Genomic DNA, 23219 nt, shown 5'->3' with positions numbered 1-23219 from the left:
CACCCAGGCGCCCCAGAACTTTTTTAAATCACTGTGAAGGATGCTAATATTCTTTTAATATTTAGTCACTCTATTTTGGTGTAATTATCTCTAACAATGTTGAAAAAAAAAGTGATTTAAGCAATGCACATAATCATTGTAAAATATTATATACCAAAGAGTTCTTTTTCATGGTGACTACAGTAAGACCCAACTCATTAGATGCTTTTAAATCTTTCAAATACTGGGGTGCCTGGGTGGTTCAGTCCATTAAGCATCTGACTTCAGCTCAGGTCATGATTTCATGGTTCCTGAGTTTGAGCCCCCCATCGGGCTCTGTGCTGATAGTGCAGAGCCTGCTTGGGATTCTCTCTCTCTCCCTCTCTCTCTGCCCCCGCCCCACTCACATTCTGTCTCTCTCAGATTAAAAAAAAAAAGGTCCTTCAAATATGGATCTACTTGCTTCTTTTGTCTTTGTCCAACCTCAAAAGAAAATGCAATTTGTTCCACAGAAGGTGATTAACATCAATCTCCAAAGGCCGGCCCACCTCCACCTGCAGGGAAAGGTCTAAAAATAAATTGTCGCTGACCTTAGTGGCACTTTGCCCCTGAGACTGCTAACACACACAGATGAGAGATTTACAAAGGATTTAACACTCCTCCCCACAAAACACAAAAAAATTATAAAAACATAATTCAGAGGATTTGAAACCCCAGAGAAGACAACATTCTGCCCTCCTCTGCTGGTGAAAAATATGGATAGTGTCTCTAATCAATTGGTTTCATTCCAGTTACTTAGGAGCCAAGTACTTTTTCTTCTAATTTACTATTTCAGAGGGCTGAAAAATAGCCACAGTGCACTGCAAGCTAAGCCAACTTCACAACTGTTTTTAAGATCAAAATGAGAAACTGTACCAAACAGGTTAAGCACACTTGGAAATTATGCCACGTGCTTTGGGCCCAGCAGGCAAGGAGAAGAGCACAAGGTTTGGTCTTAAGAGACACTGGAGGAATGGAGCCCTTTGGGGTCCACAGTGCTGTATCCACCATCTGGGCTACACCTTAACACGTTAGGGCCGCAGTTCCGTAAACCACAACATGACAGTGCCACCATTTGTACCTTAGAGGACTGCTTTGGTAGCAAATAACATGTAAAGGACCCACACGTAGGTGGCATGCGATGTTCCTATTTTCTTTGCCCCGGCCCTTGGGAAGCCAGAGGAAATAGCTGCTTTATGAGTTGGATTACAAATGGAAGAAAACCTGGAGCTGGGGGAACCACACCCTTTGGGGTTTGCAGACAGAAAGGAAACACACAAGACAAACACTGAAGGTTATTCTGTGGTCGTAGGGCTCTAAGGACAATGACAACAGCTCTTTACAGACCAGGCACTAAGTTTTCCAAAGGATGACCAAGGAGGCAGATGTCATCCCCTCTTTACAGATAAAGAAACTGGCTCCGAGAGGCACTGTGACTTTCGCAACTGATAAATGACACAGCCAGGATGAGAACTCAGGCTTAATCGGTCTATGATCACCTTCAGAATACCCCGAGGTACAACAGTTTGTAAAAGTTTCTTTTTATACAGCCCATTATCATATTTGATCTTAGCGGCAAACCTATGAATCAGAATGCCACTGAATGACCCTAATTACAGACAAGGAACTGAGTTCACTGGGATTAAACAGCTTCCTTTCAGAGGACAGTGTCAGGGTGGACCCTGAATACAGATCTTTCAGTCTTAAATTCCTTTTTTCTCATGCTGCCAGTGATTTCCCAACTATGCTCTACAAAGCAGAGGCATCTCAAAGCACAGGCACTGGGGCCTGGCAGACCCTATGTGGGGCCTAATTCTCCACCTCTCCTTGTATCCACCCTATTTACAATGTGGTCCTGCAGCCCCATACACCAACGATTGAGGTCTATTTCCCTACCCTTGCTCTAGGCTGGCCTGGCTTTGACCAGAACAAGGTAAAACGGACAACGTGCCCTTCCCAAGCATAAGCCAAAAGGCCTTGGCACGTTTCCACTCTCTTTGGAAACTCTGCGTGCTGGAAAATAAAGGAGGAGAGGCAGCCAAGGCTACCCTACAGCAGCCTACAGTCAACCAACCCCAAAACAGCAAGAGAGCCCAGCCAAGGTCACCTAAGTAAAGACATTTACATAAAGTTTACCAATCCCAGTTTAGTTCACCAGACTTTCCCCCCATAAAACACAAAAAACAGAGAAAAAAAAAAACCCAGAAAACTTGTTGCTTTAAGCTACCAAGTTTTGGGGAGCTTTGTTACACAGCAATAACCACCCTTTATACCTTGCTTCCCAAGTTGGGGGATCTTTTGTTTTAATCTTCTCATATAAAATTTTGTTTAACCAAAATATTGTTATGCTTTTCCACCTATGTAAAATTTTGCTTAATTAAAATATTCTGATGCTTTAAAAAATAAGTTGGAGAAGTACTACACTGGGCTATAATAACCACCCCTACCATCTTCCTACCTGTGTTCTTCAGTGAGTGAGCTTTGAATGTGTTCCATGGTGTCACTAGGAAGTAAAACAAATGCACACACACCAAAGTTGCATTTGAACTGACCCTGATGTTAAGATTTGGAACTCATTTACTTTGTTACCACCACTTAGTTCCAAAGATTTAGTGCATTTATAATGGCACATAAAATACAGCAAGATACATTAGAATGAAGTGAGAAAAGCGAACAGGAGATTAAGCATCAGGTCAGAAAAAGCAATCGGATACAAGGTTCTATTGCACAGAATGTCACTCTGGGCATTTTACCGCTTTTTGCCCACCCAGCATCCACTCTCTTCAACTGGTCACAGAACCCATTTCTCCATGGAGAAACTTCCATTTCCTCACTCTTGGTCTATGTGGTCCATGTGAGCTGGCCATGTGCCTGGTCCAGTGGGCAGGTCAAGCAGAGCATGAGGTTAAAGTGGAAACAGGTGATATGAGCTGACTCAGTGAGCCCACTAGCAGAAGTGGTCTGTACTTTGGGGGGACAGAACCTCTCTTCCCACTAGGCTTAGAGCTGGAGGATTCAGCCTATGACCCCTTCGAAACACCACATAAAGAGGAAAGATGTTTACAGAAGAAGGCTCAGAACCCCAATGTCTGTGTTGAGCCTTTGGGACCAACTGTGCCTACACACAGCCTCCTCTGTCACGAGGGCCAACAAATTCCCCATTTGATGAAGGCCAGCTTTTTTTTTTTTTTTTTAACGTTTATTTACTTTTGAGACAGAGAGAGACAGAGCATGAACAGGGGAGCGGCAGAGAGAGAGGGAGACACAGAATCCGAAACAGGCTCCAGGCCCCGAGCTGTCAGCACAGAGCCCGACGCGGGCTCGAACCCACGGACCGTGAGATCATGACCCGAGACAAAGTCGGACGCTCAACTGACTGAGCCACCCAGGCGCCCCAATGAAGGCCAGCTTTAACTGAGGTTTTCCCGTTCAAAAATGTTCTTACCATCACAGAACACACATTTGAATCTGGCTTTCTAGCAGCCAACATAAAGAGGAAAACTTGATGGGTTATACAATTCTATGTCCACAAGAAGAAACTAAGGGCACAGAAGAGTCACACCTTTTCCTGGAACTAAGACCCAGGAGGAAATCTCCCCAGAAGGCCATTATAAAGATTCCACAGCATGTCCTGAAACATCAGAAGATGTTGAAACGACACTCCATCAGAAACACTTTTGCATAGAGCACACCTCGCTACAGATGGATAGCATCAAATCAAAGCATAAATCAGGAAAAGGCCACGCTGCACCTGTGTGTATGGGGAGGGAGGATGTATGGTGCACATACCCTACGCCCAGATGACCCACTCTGTTAGAAACGGAGGCGGCTTTACCTCCCAAAGCTCTCATCCCTGCTCTCAGCCAAGCTTTTATTAGCTACTGCGCAGCAATGGGTTTGAAAATATCATATTCTCTCGGCACGGTACCTAGCACATAATTAGTGCTCAATACACGACTATCACTTATTACTATCAATTCCAAGCCCCCAAAATGAGGCTTATCTCTGTTGCCACAATTTAAGTAGAAAATCACAGACTTCAGTCTGGTTGCAGCAAAGCCTTTGGTGGCACCTATGAATGGCAAATACATTCTCTGCATGGAGGAAAAGAATGAGCTTCATTTGTGCAGAGGCAGCTACAGCAAATGTGGGAAGCGTCTAAAATCATTCAGACATTCCTCCAACTTCCTTCTAACAAGCAACTTCATGCTGTATCAGGTACTCTTTTAGATTGGACCCAATTTTCTCCCAGCCTCATCTACCAAAAATGCCCCATTGATCCAGGTCTCACTCTTTTAACACCATGCTATCTGACAAATTAATGTGAACTAAGATGACAATCCTCATACTCTAAGTGATTGGAGAGACCTTCTAGATCCTTGAATCGAATGTCTTCATTTAACGAGTAAGAAATCTGACATCTAAGGATGTCAACTTATCAAGGTGACAGCTAGTTGGGGATGTCATATTAAGATGACTTAATGAGCCACCTCTCCCAGACATGACATTTCAACAAGCACCTTTCTTCCTTGGTCAAAATGATGAGCTGGTAGAAATTTCAACTGCCTTTAGCAGACTGGTATTCCCATTTTGAGGTTTGTGAGTCTTTTAGGAACTACTACAATCAAAATGCCAAGCTTTTGGCCCCCTTATGGGGCCCCTAAGACCAATTATTCTACAGTGTCCATGTTTCAGTGAACATGATATAAAGGAATAAGTGCTGGAAAATATTATTCCCAATGCCATCTTGTCTCATTCTCTTCTATGAGTGAGTCATCTCAAAATGCGGCTCAGAGCTGCAAATCTGAAGATGTAAAGTCACTGTGTTCTGATTACCCTGAAATGTCTTTATTCTTTTATTATATCCTAAAAATTCCAGACTGACAGCACATTTACTAGAGGTCACCAAGTTGAAAGAAGGGTACAAAACAGCCAAGTTTCTATAAAATGCCTTGTTTCATAATTCATGTTTTCTTGTGATACCAGAAAGCCTCTGCTTTGTAAAAGAAATACTCTTCAGTCAATTGATACTTTGGTCTAAAAATCCATGTGATGATCTTTAGATGATTTCTTAACACTAACTGGAGAAGATGTGAGAAGTTCTCCAAAGGGCATGGTCTGTGAGCCACTGCTATTTTCTTGGTAGTAGTCTTTCGACTTTTACAAGCATCAAGATTATCTAAGATGTTTCTCCACCAGTTTCTGTGGCCCCATTCCAGAGATTCTGACTCAGTGGGTCTGTGGGGCCAGGAATATGAGTCTAGGAGCCACATGTGACTTGAACACGGGGGGAGTACCACCTTCCGTGCTATTGAGTAGTGTTGGCTTTGCACGGTTCCAATTCGAGGTGATCACTTTGCTACTTTCAGCTTTTTTTTTTCCTTTTAAAACACAATATTGGCCACGTATTTATAACACATATATGTGTATAACCACGCTGACATACATGTCACTTTTACAGCCTCCAGGTATGACCACTATCAACCCCTTGGACCCAGAAAGGGAACCTATTAGTTTGAACTATATGAAACTGTCAATAGTCGACCGTTTCTGACTTACAAGAACAGTGGGTTCACATGGTTAAACCCACAATGGACACGGACGGTGCAGAACTGACCAATCTCCTCTCTTCCTCATGACTACACAGACACAACCCTGTCACCTCAAGAGCCCTCCTAATGTCATGGCATTGGTTAGTCTTTATGATAATCCTGCAAGGTACTTTTCCAGAAAGAAAACTAAGACTCAGAAAAATTCAACAGCATACCCAAGGCCACAAGGCAATTCAGAAGCCTTGTTCCAAAATCAGGAACACCTGATCTGCCGGGCAGGGCGGGGGGGAGGGGGGGGGGGGACTGCCCTTCTTTCCAAATCCCAAGGAACCCACAGCTGACATCAAAGCCTCAACATCCTCCAGCTGTCAAAGGCCCTCCACGGCCAGGCAGGGCCCCCACACCCCCCCACTCCAAACCTTCTGAGGGTCAGCAACACAGGACATGCTTGCACAGTGACCCCCTGCTGGAAGACAAGGAGGGGCTCCCTGAAAACCCAGGCAAATAGGACGAAAATGGTAACTGACTGAGAAAATAGGGCAAGAACTCCCATAACACACACACAGGCCATCATGCCAGTGGATAATTGTGGAGATCTCACACCATATTCAGTGGTCTAGATTTCAAAACTCAAGGAAGCAGAGAACACAGTTTATGAGACTGTTGTCAAGGTGACCTCGTTTTATGAAGTTTCATCACCTGAGTATATACCATACCGAATGGAAAAGGAACCAGAGCATGCCGGCTCTACTGAAGATGAGCTGGATGTTAATGTGCGAAAGTGGGCTCTAAGTAGAATTCATTTCATTCGGTACCAGAAATAAAACCAGCAGAGATAATATACATGACACCCTGTTATGGAACCTTCTTACTGGTGAGACCACGGTTCTTTTAATTTACCAGTGACTAAAATCAAACCCTCCTAGAGTCACGATAAACCTACCATATGATAAATTCCATTTTTAGCAAACTTCTGCTTTAGAACAGTACCTGATTAATACATTTATATTATACATGATAAAATTACAGTTTAACTTTCATATATTCAGGTAACAAAAAGTAACACTTTCTCCTCTAAACTTAGCAACTAAATACTATCTACATGCTTATAAATTGCTAAGGGTACCAAACACGAAATCCATAGCCTGGGCCTATTATTAAAGTTATGCCAGATGCTCAAAAAAGCTAAACTTGATAGGAAAAAAAAAAAAAAAAAAAAAAAAAAAAAAACACGTAGTAAGTGTAAGTTATTTTATATTTTTCTTCCCCAAGAGAATTTAATTCATTTCCATATTCATTCCACAAATATATTAAGTGATTGATACACATTAATACACGCTAAACATTGCTCAGTGATTTGATTTTTATTTTATATATTATCAGTATAATTTATTTTAAAGGTAATGCTTTAGGCTACTTCATAATTTTGTATCCAGAGAATGTACAATGAGGTCATCTCAAGCATGTGGTTGGGACATGATTTAAAGTAGCTCAAGACACTCCAACTGAGAAAAGAGATCTAATAGGATCCATGGAACACCGACTGCCAATAGGGTGTGGTCCAATTCCCTGTCACCTGCTGTCAGCAGCCTTCCTGTGAACCTGCTTGGATTCCACAGCTAGAAGCTGGGGAGAAGGAATGGGGTCTCTGCCTTCCACGGTGATGCAAACTAAAACACATTCTCCTCCTTCAGTGCAATAAATCTGCTTTCTGCATATGGACTAGGAAAGAGATCAAAATGAATATTCACCCATCTGAAAACAAACTGATGCTCTATAAGCTTTTATGCTTTGCCGCCCATAAAAAGTAAATGCTTTGCTTCTGCTTAGGCTGCTGCATTTTGAAATAAATCACTCTGTTAAACGGTGGCCTTTTCCTCCAAGGGAGATGCCAAAAACTCATCTGTTCTGACAAGTCCCTGACAACTCTGCTCTCATTCATCTTCTCCCTCACATGCTGCAATCACTGCTCTCTGGCCTTCGAGGTCACGCCCCCCGCCCATCAGCCCCAGATATAAAGTGAGTGACCCTGCCTTCCATCCTATCCTCTGCCTTCCCCTTGCTTCCAACACTTGCGCTTCATATAAAAAGTGTTTAATGACTCATTAGTCCTCCGCGTTGTAAGCAGGAAAATTAACTGGATCAGATTTCCAGTGCAAATTGTAAGGACTTCCCCAACTATAAACCTAAACCGCAATGCCACAGAAGTAATCTCTCGCGGGCTAAGTAAGCAACAGCCCACAGCCACTTCCCACCGATGATACATACCTGCCCCTGGCTCTACACCCCACTGCCTCTTTCTGGGCTGCTGCTAAAAGGCCTGATGGAGCACAGCCACAGGTGAAGACGAACTCTTACTTAGTTGGCAGACATACACTACTTCTTCTAGCCCCGCTGCTATATATAGAATAGCAGCAACATATGATACAGCAAAAGAGAAAAACGAGAAAGAGGATCACAGACCAGTTTAAAGTTGCCTTTGGGTCAGGGCTGCACCACAACAAACTAAAGATTACAACTACTGGAACCAAAACTTCCGTGAAAGAGTTTAAGCTCACAGAAAAGAGTAAGACACGCGGACAGGCAGAGGAAGGTGCGCTAAACAGCATCCTTCCTTCAGCTGTAAGTAAATGGGAGCCGGAAGCCTTAGGTGGGTAAGGCTGGGCCTCTCCCGGCTCAGGCAGGTGGGTCTAAGGATGTAGCTACACCTAGTGATCAGCTCTGGATCACAAGCAGGAGGAGCAGGAAGCAGGAGGCCAGCCTGCCTTGTGGAGAGCACTCGGCGCCTTGATTCTCGGAAAGTCTGGTGACAACATTGTCAAGATAAATCTGTTAAATAACGTGCCGAGCGCTTTTAGTTACCTGGGGTGTTAAATGACAGAGACGGTGATGTCTGTCTTTTGCGGAAAACAGAAATCAGCTCTATTTTCGGATATGCACTGGCGGTACCCTGAAGAGAAGGGTAATGAAAACCCTTTTTCTATCTGGAAGTTGAGTTCATTTCCAAAGGCACAGTTTCCTTTGATTTCCACATTGAAACTCCAGATTTCAGGTACATTAATTTCCAGTGCTCTCCAAAGACAGAACTGTTTCTATTCTATTTCAGTGGGTTTTGAAACTTCTCATAAATGGACAAAGCATCATAACTGTATGTTTCTTATCTTTGCCCACTACCACCCCTCCCAATGCTCCCCTGTCAAGGGGCTTTACAAACAGGAAGTGCTCCATATTTACTTGAACGAAAGGCATTATTTTACAGACACATTGGGCTGTGCACTTATTACAACAAACCAACAAATACCTTCTACACACAATATCCACCCAGAAAAATTTCCAGTGGCTAATCATTACCACAAATTTTAATTAAAACTTTATGTTGGGGTAAGTAAAATTACAGAAAACTTTTTCATTTAAGTTTTAACAAATGGCTGGCTCCAATATCTTCCCCAGATAAGACTATCATTTGAAATGTCACACTGGCGGTTTCACCTAAGAGGCTGAGAATCATAGCACGGTCACGTCAGCCTGTTCATAATTTTGGCTGTGTTCATCAGGAGGCCAATAAGTGCATGAACGTGACTTCTATTTTTACCCATGGTTCTCTTTCAACTCTTGTCAAGGTAGGCTGACATTGCAAAATGAGGATCCTGGCTCTTCGGGAAAAGTAGTTCTTACAAGCATCTGAACGCTCTCAAGGGCTTCCTGCAACACAGACAGCAGCCTGAAACCTTCCTCCAGTTTCAGATTCAGCAGGTCTGGGTGGGGCCAAGAGTCGGGCATGTTTCACAAGTTCCGAAGGGATGCTCTCACGCTGCTGGTCCAAGGACAGCACTTTAAGAACTGCTTTTTTAGATCAACATGTCCCAAAACGTGGCCACAAACCAGGATTACGTGGTGAGATGCTGTGAGACCCTCCATGAACCTTCCACCTTACAATCGCCATAGCTCAGCCCTAGAAATTAACACTGGGAAGGGCCACTGCAGGTGCTCCTGGGGCACACCAAGTTTTAAGAAGTGCAGATATAAACTCGGCTTGCCATCAACACTTGGCTCAATACCCCCCAGGCCCTCCCCAAGGCCACCTAAAGCTGCTGAGGTGCAGATGTAAAAACGACCTACCTGTCACTCTTTTGATTACCCTTCCTTTCCTTTCCACAAGTTCCATCCTTAAGAGCAAGGAGGGTGGAAGGGCAGCGACCCTCCTCTGCTAGGACCTCCAGAACCTCCAGAATGTCACTGATGCCTGAGCACACAACACTTTTCTTCTCACGCCTGTTTTCTTCTTTCATTTGTCTCTTACACACTTCTACTCAATGGCGGGGGCACTACAGACTCCCAAGGTTGGTGACTAACCCTTTCCTGCTCCCCGCCCAACACCAGCCCCTACTTACTTTTCTCTGTTGGGTTTTTCAGAGCCACAGAAGAAGCTCGGGCTTTCTGGCCACTACACTGGAAACCACAGCAAGATTTTAGGAACCCGAGAAGCTGCACCCTCTTATGATGGGAGGCTTCTATTATTTTGGATCTTTTTAAATGTTTCACTACTGAGTCTGAAACACGTTAGTAATGAAACCTTTGCTCACTTACAAAATGAGCTTATTAATGTGTTACGTTCGTGGAGATAATAAGCAACTGAGAGACGAAACTGTAAGAAAGTTGGTGGGAAAGTTGGTCTTCAAAGCCAAGAAGCTCAAAATTAAACTAAAAAGCCTGGGAGGGTAGACACCACCCTCAAGAAAAATGTTATACTGCTGAACAAATATGTAACTACTTATCAACGTGCCTGACCCCTCGCTGAAAGCTAAGTCTTAGGAGATTCAGATAATACATGCTCATTCTAGAAAACTTGATGAAACCTGAAATGAAAACTGAAAGGAAACAATACTGAATCCAAAACACGATTCCTCTACCAAAACAGACACATACAACCTATCGGTTCTTGGAATGTTACTAAAATTGTTATGGAACCATCATGGAAAAATTTGAATAAGCCATCAACTTTTACAGAATTGCCACGGAAATATTTAAATTCTAAAACCAACTTTTGCCAAAAGTAAAGGCTTTGCTTCTTTCATCCAGTGTTTATATAATCTGAAGACACAAATTGGATTATTTGTCCATTAAGGAAAGTTCTTTCAGAACTTTTATTATTACTCAAGTTATATACATACTTACCCATACATCATGATATGTAAGTAACTTCACTTCTGAAAAACTGTATAATAACCCGTTGGAAACATGAAAGACTAAAACCTGTAATTTTCCAGATCGGCACAATTTATTATGCTCAACAGTAAATACTTCTTTACATACACATAACACTAAAAATGTTATAGTAATTTTCTACGCATATTTCTTTCATGCTCACTGATCTAAATTTGAAGTATTTCCATCACATGAATTATCAATCTAGTTAAAGCACCATAAAAATATAAAGTGTCATGACTATAGTTACCTGAAAAAGAAAAATAAGTCACAATGCTCAAATTATTCCCACTCTTTATAAAGTGTACCTTAATATTTTGTATTTTAAAATAAGCTTAGACTTACAAGAAAGCTGCAAAAAATAGTACAGCTTCCAAGTACAACGCTTCACCTGCCTCTCCTAATGTTTACATCTGACATAACCCTCACCAAAGTCCAAAACTAAGAAATGAAACACTGGTACAGGACTGCCGACTAAACTATAGACTTTTTATTCAGATGTTGGCTGTTTTTCCCACAAATAGCCTTTAAAGAGTATTTTTAAAATAAACTTTTCCACAAGAGCCCCAAATTCACAAGGATATGGTAAGGTTTAATTTATTCCAAATACTGTGGTAGAAACAAAGGGCCAGATCTGCTTGTATTTCTATCTCTGCAAACCAGAGTTTTAAGAGAACTTAACACATCAGTCCCATTATAATGTAAAACTAAATACTCTGTTGTATTAAATATATTACAATTCGGCTTTTAAGAAATTGGGTCAAAGAAGAATGACCTGCCAGCTATTTGGCTTCTCACAGGAAAAAGGAGAATTTCAAACAAAAGTAAAATGACTTAACTTTCTTGAGGCTGACTTGTGTTCCTTTTTACAATAGTTTTTTTTTTTTTTTTTTAAGTTTATTTATTTTTGACAGAGACAGAGTGCGAGCATGAGCTGGGAAGTGCAGAGACAGAGAGAGAGACACAGAATCCAAAGCAGGCTCCAGGCTCCAAGCTGTCAGCACAGAGCCTGGCGCGGGGCTCGATCTCACAAACTGTGAGATCATGACCCAGGCCGAAGTCAGACGCTTAACCAACTGAGCCACCCAGGCACCCCAACAAGTTATTTTTAATGACCATTAAAAGCCTAGAAGGCAGGAAAGTGAGCCTCCAACAAGAATACTGGCATTAGAAATTCCAAGAATATTAACAAATTAGAAATTGTAAAAATGGAAAACCATTTTTTAAATGGCATGTTTATAGTACATAAAGCCCACATGAACCACACACTGAATTCTTTTTTTCTTCCAGTAAGTTTAGCATTCTATTTCTGATCTCTGGACTCCAAATTCCCTATAGCCCACCTCTAGAAATGATTAATTAATAAATATATAAATTCCAGTCCTTCCTGAAAAGGACACGAGATTATGAGCACTGCAGGAAGGGAAGAGCAAAGTCCCGTGTGTATAAATCTTAGTCACACAAAAAACCCGCCACCATTCACACAAAATCTCGTCATTTAAGCCATTGGGGTGAGCTAAGGAGAACCCCTTCTGGAAAATACTCATTTCAAAGGCAGAGAAATGTCAGTCAGGTCCAACTTCCTACAATCATTCCTCTCCCTCCCTTCTGTGTCAAGTTAATTCAGATACAAAGTGACTGTTTGCAAATGGTCAGCGTTCAGGTTAGTGTTCTAGTCTAAAAATTGTGATTGCCTGTTAGATCTAAGGCTTCATGTTAAGGGTTTTATGGGGAATCAAGAAAGAAAAAAATACTGACTTTGCCTTCAAGGAGCTTACAATCTATCTCCTCTACCTCTAAAACTGATTATCACATAAGGTGTGTCAGGGGAAAAAAGCAGCCGATTATTACAATTTCCAGAAGAATCCTAAAAAGAAATAAGCATCACTGTTGCTCATAACTTTCCCAGCATACACAAAGAAACTCACTTTTCCAAAGCATTAAGTGCCTCATGCCTATACCACCTAAAATGCAAAGTGGAGAGAAAAAACCATAATGCATGGCAACATACCTGATCGCCGCACACACAAAATTTACCAACTTCAAATATTTAGAATTTCAACATTTCCAAGCAGTCTCTCGGATATTGCCCTTCCTTTCCCCTTTAGCCACTAACACACTAGAATAACTCTGGCTTTCCAAAGAAAAGGTAAGCACACCCACAAACAGAATGATATTATTTCCTCTGAAAAAAAAAATATGGCTAAATTTTAGTCAAAGTTTCTTGGGGTTTGACAGTTTAAATCAGCCTTAACAAGGACACAGGCCAGTACTATCTAATGCTGAAGTCCTTTTTTAATGATGAATGAGTGATGCTTGAAATAAGCTACATAAATATTTGTTTCCATCCCCTTGCACACAACTTAAAAATCCACCCAAACGCTATTCGACAGGCTTAACTTTTAACAAATCCCAGGCAGGGACTTATGAATCTTAATAAGGAGAAAACCATCACTAAGGCCCTCATATTTGGCTTCGAACACTAATGAGTTACAAGGCTCTAAAACTGGTGAGTCTAACTCCATAATTCGCTAATAAGGCCAAAATCTGCATCAATTTTATATCAGACAGCAGTGTATCATTGTAAGCCCTCTGGAGCACGTGCAATTACTAGACAGTTAAGGAAATATTAAACTTAGGGAAAGGGTACTTCTTTATTGAAGTTGACAGTTTGGATTTCACAGCACAGAGCAATCTGCCAACCACGATCTCATTCTCATCTCTCCGGCCAACTGTGGTCAAGGGTCCTGTAGCTCAGCAACACACGGGACACAGGCGTCTGTGCCTCTGTGAACCCAGGACCCCAAAAAAAGTAAAACTGTACGTTTCCACAGACTAGACAGCCAAACCTCTCCGATGGTTAGAATACGCGTTTTACTGTCAGTGAAAAGCTCCTTCACCAAAAATTCTTTTAAAAGATCCAACTTATTCATTCCTCCCTAATAATGATACAAACCTATTATGCAACCCAAGTTTACGCTCAAATAGCGGGGTTTTTATTTAACTAAAAACAAGAAGCCCAGCGCCACCATTGTACGTGGACCTTAATGAAACTAATACACATGAGAAAGTGTGCAAATGTGCACGAGTCTGGCCCATCCACCCACGTGTGTGCTCCAGGTATTGATGGCAACCTAGAGATAAACCCCCTAACACTGCGCGGCGTTGGGCCCCACGCCTGACCACCCCCCCTCCACACACACACACACACACACGCCTGGAGTCTACAGGTCCTCTCGGCGAGGGGCCCCTCCCGGCTCGGCACGCCCCCGGCCGCGCTAGGAGACCCACGCGCGCGCACACTCACACACACACTTGCACGCACAGTCCCTTTCCTTCCCACCTGGGACCCTCGGCGGCGCGGCTGGGTTAACAAGTTGCCACTGGCCTCAGCGCTCCGCTGGGGGCCGAAGGCGGGTAGATGGGGCCCTGAGGGCGCAAGGCCGCGTTGGCCCGGGGCCTGGGATCCTGGCCTCTCCCTCCCGGGCTGCCGGGTCCTCCCGCTGGGACCGACGAGGAACGCCCGCCTAGGCTCTCCGGAGCTGCTAGGCAACCGTCTGGATGAGCCAGGGGTCACCGGCCGAGAGGGGCTTGGGGGGCGGCAGCAGGGACCGCAGGGCGCCGGGCGGTCGCCACCACCGGAGCTGCTACCGGGTCTGGACGATCGCCACGGGCGCAGCCGGGGACCGGCAATCAGGCCCGGCCGCTGCTCCGGGTCGTAGGGATCGCGCAGCGCCCACGCCCGGCGGCCCCGGGCCGCAGCGCCGAACTTCAAGCAAAGTTTTCTGCTGTTCTTTTACGAGCCGGCCAGGGACTCGCAGTGGCAGCGGTTCGCCAGAGCACGAGCCCAGGCCCCGGAGGGGTGAGGGCGAGGAGGGGGTCCCCGCTTCGAGGCTAGTGCTCGGGGCACGCTCTCTCCGGCCGTCCGAATCGCCGATGCCTGCGATCCCCGCCGGCCCCTCGCCCAGCGCGGGCTAACGGGCAGCAGCTGTGTCTGCCCACCGCGCCCCCAACCCGGACCCGCCGCCCGCCTCGGGCTCTCCCCGCCGGGAGCTGCCGGCGTCCCGGGCCCCCGCTCCGGCCCGCGCGTCCCCGGCGGCGGCACAAACGGTCCCGCTTACCTGAAAATGTCTCCCCTGCCGCAGTTAGCAAAAGTCCGGCCAAAGTCGCCAGGCAAGTCCCAAGTCTCCTCATGTTGCCGAGTGTGCGCCGGACCGCTCCCAGGCGGCGCTGGGTGGGCGCGCGAGGGCGGAGGGCGGACGGGAGCTTGGGTTTCCAGGCAGCCAGAAGAGAAAGGTAAACAGCCAAAAACAGAGCCGGAGCCCCGAAGTGCCAACAGTTGCAGAAGTCCGAACTCTAGCAGCTCCGGGGGTCGGGGTCCTGGGTCCTCCTCCGCCGCCGCCTGCCCCACTCGGCGTCCAGCGCGGCTGCGAGAGGGAGCGGAGGGCGCGCCCGCGGAGCCAAAATCCGCCCTCCGTTCCGGCGCCTGCACCCGCCGCCGCTCCGCTTCCCCTGCTCGGGACCTGAGCCGCCGGCCGCGGCCGTGGCGGTGGGCGCGTGCGTCCTGCCCGCCCCCTCTCCGCCGCCAGCCACGAGCCCAGCGCCGGGGGCGGCGGTGCGCGGATGGCCGAGCCCGCGCCGGCTCCGCGCGGGGCTCTTGCTCCCCGACTGACTGGCGGTGCCCCGCAGGCCGGCTGAAGGGAGCGCCCACGTCACGGCCGCCCGGCGCCGCCGCGGCCCGCTAGAGGGCGTGAGCGCCCAGCCCCGCCGGCCAGCGCCCCTGCGCTCGGCGGCCGCGGCGCCTCCGGGAGGGAGCTCGGCTGGGGGCGGCCGCCGCCGCCGCCGCCGCCGCCGGTGCAGCGTCACCCGCGCGGAGAGGAGCGACGACACTGTTTCCACCCTCTGTCTCTCTCCCTCCTCTCCCCAGCCGCGTCTTGTGCTCTGTGCCTGGCTTCCGGAAGGGTGACCGACTGTGCGAGGGTTGCGCCTCAGCTAGAAGTTTGTCCCGGGTCGTGAGCCGCTAGTAGTTTGTGCGAGCGGCGGGCGGGACTAGCGGCCTGCGGCCCCGCGGGCGCGGCGAGGCAAGCTCCGTCCCCGCCGCCCGGGGCCGGACGGCAGCAGTGTCGCCGAGCGGGGCCGGCTGCGCCCCGGCGTCGCAGGGCCCGCGCTCCCGGCCGCCGCGGGGGGGAAGACGAGCGAGCCGGCAGACCCGGGAGGCTCCGAGGGGCCGCGGACGGAGGGAAGTTGGCGGGCTCTGGGCGCGGAGCGGGAGCCGCGAGCCTGCCGCGCGCCAGCCAGCCCGGCCCGCCTCGCGGGACACGCGCGCCCGTCCCCGGAGCCCCCGCAGCCGCTAGGCAGCCCCGCGTGGGCCGGAGCGAGCCGCGGGCAATGCACCGAAGGCGGGGGTCTCGCCGAAACGAGGCTTTGGACGTAACCCGTGGTTTCTGATGGAGGTGCAGAGTGTTTGGGAACGGGTGAGGAGGAGGCGTGGGTAAATTAATCACACCATGTCTTGGAATATTTCACTTACCATTTTGTGCCTGGGATGACTATTTTATTAATCCCAAAGCTTTCGGTTTTTCAGTCAAGAGGTTCGCTTTGTAACATTACCAAGGGGGGCGGGGGGAATGTGGTTCTCGTATCTCCCTCAGAACAAGCACGCTGAGCCAGCAGCACCAAGCAGCTGGAGACGCCACTCCTTGCTAAGTAAACGCAGTAAAGGGGCTTGGGACGAGGTTGCATTAGAAACCAAAGTAACTAAGGAAAGTAACGCGGTGTTCTAGCAAGGGCAACGACACTGGCAAAAAGGCAAACCCATGAGGCAGGTGCGCGCCGCAGCACCCCTGCGCTGCTTCCACCTAGTGCGTGTTTATAAAGGCCCCAAAAGTACATCGACCCCATGCAGACCTCCACTTGGCCTCCCATGGACCCCATCGACAGACAAGGACCTCTTCGGGGCAAATTTAGGGAGGAGAGGACTTTTGCTTTTGGAGTCCCAACCCAAAACTCCCCTTTCTTCAGGAACTCCACTTGGTGGATCCTTATCAGGAGTGCTCTTTAAAAGGCTCTGTGTTAATCATTTACTTCTTAATATGACTTCACATCATCTTGCTACCTCTCACGAATAGGCACTTGTTGAGCCTTATCTTTATTGCAACATGAACGGTGAAGTATCAAAGAAGGGAGTCGCATACCTCAGAGGATCGGCAAGTGAGGATGGCCCAGTCTGCAACCTGGGCTTTCCGTTTATTGAGGTCATGTGTGCATGTGAGGGAGCCCAAATTTGCCGGTTTTGAATGGTAATGTGCTTTCCAATGGAGCTTTTCTGCTAGTAGATACGTGGAGCTTCCAAATAAGGAGGTAAAAGCCAATCTAGTTGCTTTCCTTCTGAGTAACTTCTTTAAAGTGGGTGAAGTTAATATTCGTGTAGGATTTCATTTGCAAACTGTGTTAATTCTTTCTGCAAATGTCTATTAAGGCCATACTGTATGCCAGGCACTCTGGTGCATGCTGGAGGTTGTCCTTCCTTAGGCTGGGCTCCCCCAGAAACAGACCTTGGAGGTAAGGATGTACGTACAAGTGGTACCTACTGGGAAAGTCATCCCAGGAAGCAGTCCAAAAGGAATTGGAAAGTGACACAAGAGGGAAAAATAAAGTAAAATAAGCCAATGCCGGTGTATTAATGAGCAGGGTACTACTGTGGGCAAGTGGGACTCAACCACCTGGAGACCTCAGGAGGAAAGTGTGGAACAGCCTCAGAGTGGAACACCCCCCAAGGGGCAAGAAATGTGGAAGATGGCTTGGTGGTGGATTGGAAGGCAGCTGCACTTACAACTCTTCCTTGTACCAGAAGAGAGAAAACCCTGCAGAGATTCCAGCTGCTTCTACCCTGGTAACCTGAAGACACCCTGTCCCTTCTTCCTGTTCCTTAAAGCTTAGTGGGAGGGTCAGTGAAGTTCCATTATGTCTATTTCCTAAACATTACAATGATACTCTGATTCTATCCTTATTAGCCTGCAATCCACATGGCAAACAGCTGACAGGGGTTTTACACCAGCCGCTCCTTCCCTTTCCAATTCTTGACAACAGGTTATTTGCTCCCTCTTAGGGATAGGTAGGTAACCCGCCAAAGCAACTTTGAGCCCAAATAGAAGGCCTCTGTTGGAAATGAATGGATTAGATTTTCCCCGAGGAAGGGATGCTGTAGGAATCCTCCCAGTGGGACATTTGCTTTCACTTTTTTCAGCAGGAGAGATTTTTTATTTTAGTCAAGCCACAGGATACTCACGGCTCTCTGGGGACAGTAGTGACATTTGCAGAATGGCTGGTCTAGAGTTAGGGCTTTCAAGCCAGCCCCTAATATTCCTGGGCTTGGAGCAAAAGTATAAATGGAGACACATCATACTAAATATTGCAAAGCTATTAATCTAGCTAGCACGTAATTATATATATATATATATATATACATATATATATATATATATATATATATGTCATATCTTCCTATCCTGACAAATTCAACAACAGAATTGAAAGATAAGAAAATCTATAGTTTTTATATGACAAAAGTCAGCAAAATGATTATCAAAGACATCTAAATATGTCATTGTGTATATCTAGATTTTCTGTTGATTGTATGGATAAGTGGTAAAAGCATAGGTGATTCATACATTATTATATATTTACCTTATAAAATTGATTTTCCCCTTTATTTTAGTAAAATCACTAATATGTTGCTATAATCAAGATTGTCACAGGGGCACTTGGGTGGCTCAGTTGGATAAGTGTCCCACTTGGGCTCAGGTCATGATCTCGCAGCCCGTGAGTTCAAGCCCGGTGTCGGGCTCTGTGCTGACAGCTTGGAGCCTGGAGCCTGCTTCGAATTCTGTGTCTCCTCCTCTCTCTCTGACTCTCCCCTACTTGTTCTCTCTCTCTCTCTCTCTCTCTCTCTCTCTCTCTCTCTCTTTAAAAAATTAATAAACATTAAAAAACAAAAAAAGATTGTCACATAAGTTGTGTTCCAGTGTCAGCAATGATCTGACACTATGCTGTTCTGTATGTAGAACCTAGCCACATCTCAGTTTTGTTCTTCAGTGACACAAGTGCTCAGTGGCCACATATGGCTAGTGGCCACTGAATTGGATAGCACCGATACAGAACATTTTCATTATCACAGAAAGGTCTATTAGACAACAGTGCTAAAAGATTAGTGTATGTGAATTATACAAAATTTGAGTGTATAGTTTCATCAAAAGTGTAAATTAAAATTTCCAAATCAGAAAAGTAAAATTAGTGTCGTGTAATTGTTGAAAGTTCTTTTCTTCCAAATGGCTCAAAGTTATGAGAATTAAATACAAACTACAGATTCTGATCAGAATGCTGATATTTAAATAAAAATTTATCAGGGCACCTTGGGTGGCTCAGTCAGTTAAGCGGCCGACTTCGGCTCAGGTCATGATCTCATCGTCCGTGAGTTCGAGCCCTGCGTCTGGCTCTGTGCTGACCGCTCAGACCCTGGAGCCTGTTTCAGATTCTGTGTCTCCCTCTCTCTCTGCCCCTCCCCCGCTCATGCTCTGTCTCTGTCTCAAAAATAAATAAATGTTAAAAAAAATTTTTTTAAATAAATAAAAATTTATCAGAAAAAGCTTAAAATTTTTACTTCATATTTAAAAATGCAATTATACCTTATTAAATTTCTTACTAAAATGGAAAACTTGTGGCAATTCTAGCATTCAACATCCCCCATTTGTCAATGTAAAGAATCAGTATCATGTTTCACATATGTTATAACTACATATCTACCATTTTAATAGCGATATTATTTAATTTTGTGGCACGTTCCTCAATCACCATGTTCAACTATTTGCAAATACTATGCTAATGTGTGAGTCTTTCCAGAACCGTGGATTAGAACATGAGAAGAAGCAAGAAAATTGATGGCTGGCACTCCCTGGAAATGCTACTCATTATTTTAGATGAATATACTTGCTATCGGAAAGAAAGGACCTGATTTGGAATTAATTTGACTTTTAACTAAATGTCTCCACCACTAGGACTGTCCATCTGCCACATTAGGGCACACCAAAAACCTCCACAGTGCTGTTTCAAGGCCGTGGGACACAGTTGTGAAGTTTTTCTGGGGCCTGAAAAGAAGTTCATTTTGAGATTGGATGTTGAGGGTTTTGTTTTATGCTCTCTCAGCACCGAGCACCAGATCCCTAGCGACCGAGGTGACCATGTGTCCCTTAATAAATTCATTTGTACACATTGTGATACTCAGGGCCCTGTGAGGTGCACACCCCGGGGCAGGAGCTCACTTTGCCGGGTCTGCAGGGAGAACGGCCAACCATCCTTATACAGTGATGATGTCTTTAGCAGCGATAACATGAAACGTGTCCAAACCCCACCAAAGTCAAGATGTATATTAAAAAAAAGAAAACTACGGGGCGCCTGGGTGGCGCAGTCGGTTAAGCGTCCGACTTCAGCCAGGTCACGATCTCGCGGTCCGTGAGTTCGAGCCCCGCGTCGGGCTCTGGGCTGGTGGCTCAGAGCCTGGAGCCTGTTTCCGATTCTGTGTCTCCCTCTCTCTCTGCCCCTCCCCCGTTCATGCTCTGTCTCTCTCTGTCCCAAAAATAAATTAAAAAAACGTTGAAAAAAAAAAAATTTAAAAAAAAGAAAACTTATCTGGTCCCAACTCATGCCTACCTATCTGAAATTTTATGCTGAATTTGGAGGTCAACCACATGCAGAAAGTTCCTAATCCATCCAAAGTGGCCACACTGGCCAAAAATCCTGGACAGAATCATTTAAATACTCCCCAGGGTCACTTAACTGGGGCTATCAGACCTCACAGAAAAGGAGAAGACTGACATTGTTTCTATTACTCATATTCTCATTTGTGGGCCTTACTACAATGATTTAATTCCCATTTTTAGAGATGAGTTTAGATTATGAAAGTATTTTGAAATAATAGGAAATGTAAATAAGCATGCTTGTATAGGTTTCCACAATGGTGTGCTATGTTCTCTTTCATTGATCAAAGATCGCATGTCCTCGAAAAAAAAATGAAAAGTAGGAAAGAGGGAGGGATGGAAGAAGGGAGGGAGGAAGAATGGACGGAGGGAAGGAAAGTGGAAGAGAGGGACTCAGAGAAGGAGAAAGCAGCTCAGAATTTGGAGTCCACTTTCATGGAGGCCCACCTGCGTGATTTAAATTAGTTACTTTCTGTCTCCTGGCTCGTAGAAATGGTATTACATGTGAAAGCTCTGTGTGAACTCGGAGGCACTGACCCTGATCACTTACTGCATTGATCTCTGGTGAAACAAGGCTTGAAGTGAGCATCACATTGCAGAGCCCTGTGCTGCACAGACTCTACTTCTTTTCAGACGGGAGAGGAGCAGTCACAACTTTTCACCCGGGACTTCACTTCGCAGGTGTGCTCACTTATGAATGTATATGCAGAAGTCCCCCCTTATCTCTGGTTTCTCTCCATCATTCCAGTTGTCGCGGTCAAACCCCTCCCCCCCCACCCCCCCCCCACCCCCCCGCACCACACTGCCCCAGCAGAAGCAGATGATCCTTCTTCTGACATACGGTCAGATGGTCAGTAGCAGCCTAGCACTGCACCACATTCCCATGCCCTTTCCTCACTTCATTCCGTCACGCAGGCATTTTCTCATCTCACAGCATCACAAGAAGGGTGGCACCATAAGGCATTTTGAGAGGGGCGCCTGGGTGGCTCAGTTGGTTAAGTGTCCCACTTCAGCTTAGGTCATGATTTCACAGTCTGTGAGTTGGAGCTCCATGTCGGGCTCTGTGCTGACGGCTCACAGCCTGGAGCCTGCTTCAGATTCTGTGTCTCCCTTTCTCTCTGTCCCTCCCTCACTTGTGCACTCTCTCTTCCTCTCTCTCTCTCAAAAATAAATAAACATTAAAAATATTTTTTAAAAAGATACTTTGAGACAGAGACCACATTCACATAACTTTTATGACAGTATATTGTTATAGTTGTTCCCTGCTATTATTGGGTTTTGTTGTTAATCTCTTACTATGCCTAATTTATAAATGGATTTTTAAAATGTTTTGAAGTTTATTTATTTATTCTGAGAGAGACAGTGACAGCATGAGCAAGGCAGGAGCAGAGAGAGAAGGAGAGAATCCAAAGGCTCCATGCTGCTAGCTCACAGCCTGACACGGGGCTCAAACCCATGAAACCGTGAGATCATGACCTGAGCTGAAACCAAGAGTCAGAAGCCCAACTGGCTGAACCACCCAGGCACCCCTATAAATGGAATTTTTAACATAGGTATGTATAGATAGGGAAAAAAAAAACATGGTATACGTAGGGTTCAGGACCAACTGTGGCTTCAGGCATGCACTGGGGGTTCTTGGAAGGTATTCCCATTCCCAGAAGATAAGGGGCCGGGGGTGGGGGGTGCTGCTGTACCCGAAACTGGAGAGAATAGGATAAAAATCATTAGTTTTTCGCAGGGGTCAGAAGAAACCAGGTCATTTAAACTTTCACCAGTGAAGCCCTGTTCTCACCTGAACAGAAGAAAAAAGAATGAGGGCAGGTGCCCTTTTTTATAGCTGTTTATATCCCACCTGAGGTCAGAACCTGTCACTGACAAAAGGCAAAGCTCATCCAAGCATAGTTCAAAGCCACTTTTGTATAAAGGCTTAAATCACTAGGATGAATTTTTAGATGCCCCAGGAATTCCTTCTCATGGCCTAATTAAAAGGGGAGAAGTAATAGGTTTTCATTCTTTGCTTTGCCCACAATACCCGCGGAATATAAATTAATCTCCTGAAATGTTGATACTAGGGCAGTACATTTGCATATTCTTTTTAAAAATCTTAACCCTCACACTGTTCGTCTGTGTGACATTGAGCAAGTCATTTAACCTCTCTGTGTTTCCGCTTCCTTATCGGTAAAATGAAGGTAATAATTGTGCCCATTTCGCAGAGTTATAAGAATTCAATGGTATAATAATGTGAAGTGTTTAATACAGTCCCTGCCGCCTTATTAGTGACGTATAAGATGTTGTTAATAACCACTGACTTTTAAGATCAAATACTAAAGAGAGTCTAGTAGGCAGGAAGTTCTATGCTGGGGTTCTGTGCAGGTAGAGATAGGGTAGAAGCATCTAACCAGGCCCAGAGACCAGTTAGCTGGGAAGACCTTCAACAGATATTCCTGTCCTTGCTTATCAGTCTTCTTTGAGCTTCCAAGCTGATAGATCCAAGAGCTGACTATGTGCAGTAAAACTACTCCGTGTATCATGGCAGGCCCTTCCTGTGTGCTTATCCGCAAAATGAGAACAGTTTCTGTCCTGACTACCCTACTGCACTGTAAGGGAGTGAATGCCGGTGTGCACAAACATCCTTTATAAACGGGGCCCTCCGTGACTGGGCTTCAAGTCTCGTTGGTAGCCCTTCTACTCT

At 45.7% G+C, this 23219-nt stretch overlaps 1 protein-coding gene across 5 annotated transcripts in view; it reads right to left on the bottom strand.

Moving 5' to 3' along the window:
* PTPRM (protein tyrosine phosphatase receptor type M) overlaps nt 1-15481 on the bottom strand; it is a 795639-nt gene extending 780158 nt beyond the window's left edge. The window contains exon 1 of one of the 5 annotated variants that reach the window (XM_058692682.1): nt 14897-15481. In XM_058692682.1, coding sequence (XP_058548665.1) covers nt 14897-14969 — 73 coding nt within the window. In that variant the 5' untranslated portion in view covers nt 14970-15481. The remainder of the gene's footprint in view (nt 1-14896) is intronic. The other 4 variants (XM_058692677.1, XM_058692679.1, XM_058692678.1 and 1 more) reach the window with 4 other exon arrangements.
* Nucleotides 15482-23219: the final 7738 nt, after the last annotated feature.

This window comes from Neofelis nebulosa, chromosome 11 (assembly GCF_028018385.1).
Source record: "Neofelis nebulosa isolate mNeoNeb1 chromosome 11, mNeoNeb1.pri, whole genome shotgun sequence".
NCBI classification, from domain to species: domain Eukaryota; kingdom Metazoa; phylum Chordata; class Mammalia; order Carnivora; family Felidae; genus Neofelis; species Neofelis nebulosa.
The sequence above is the reverse complement of the archived record's forward strand: the minus strand, read 5'-3'. Positions and strand labels throughout refer to the sequence as shown.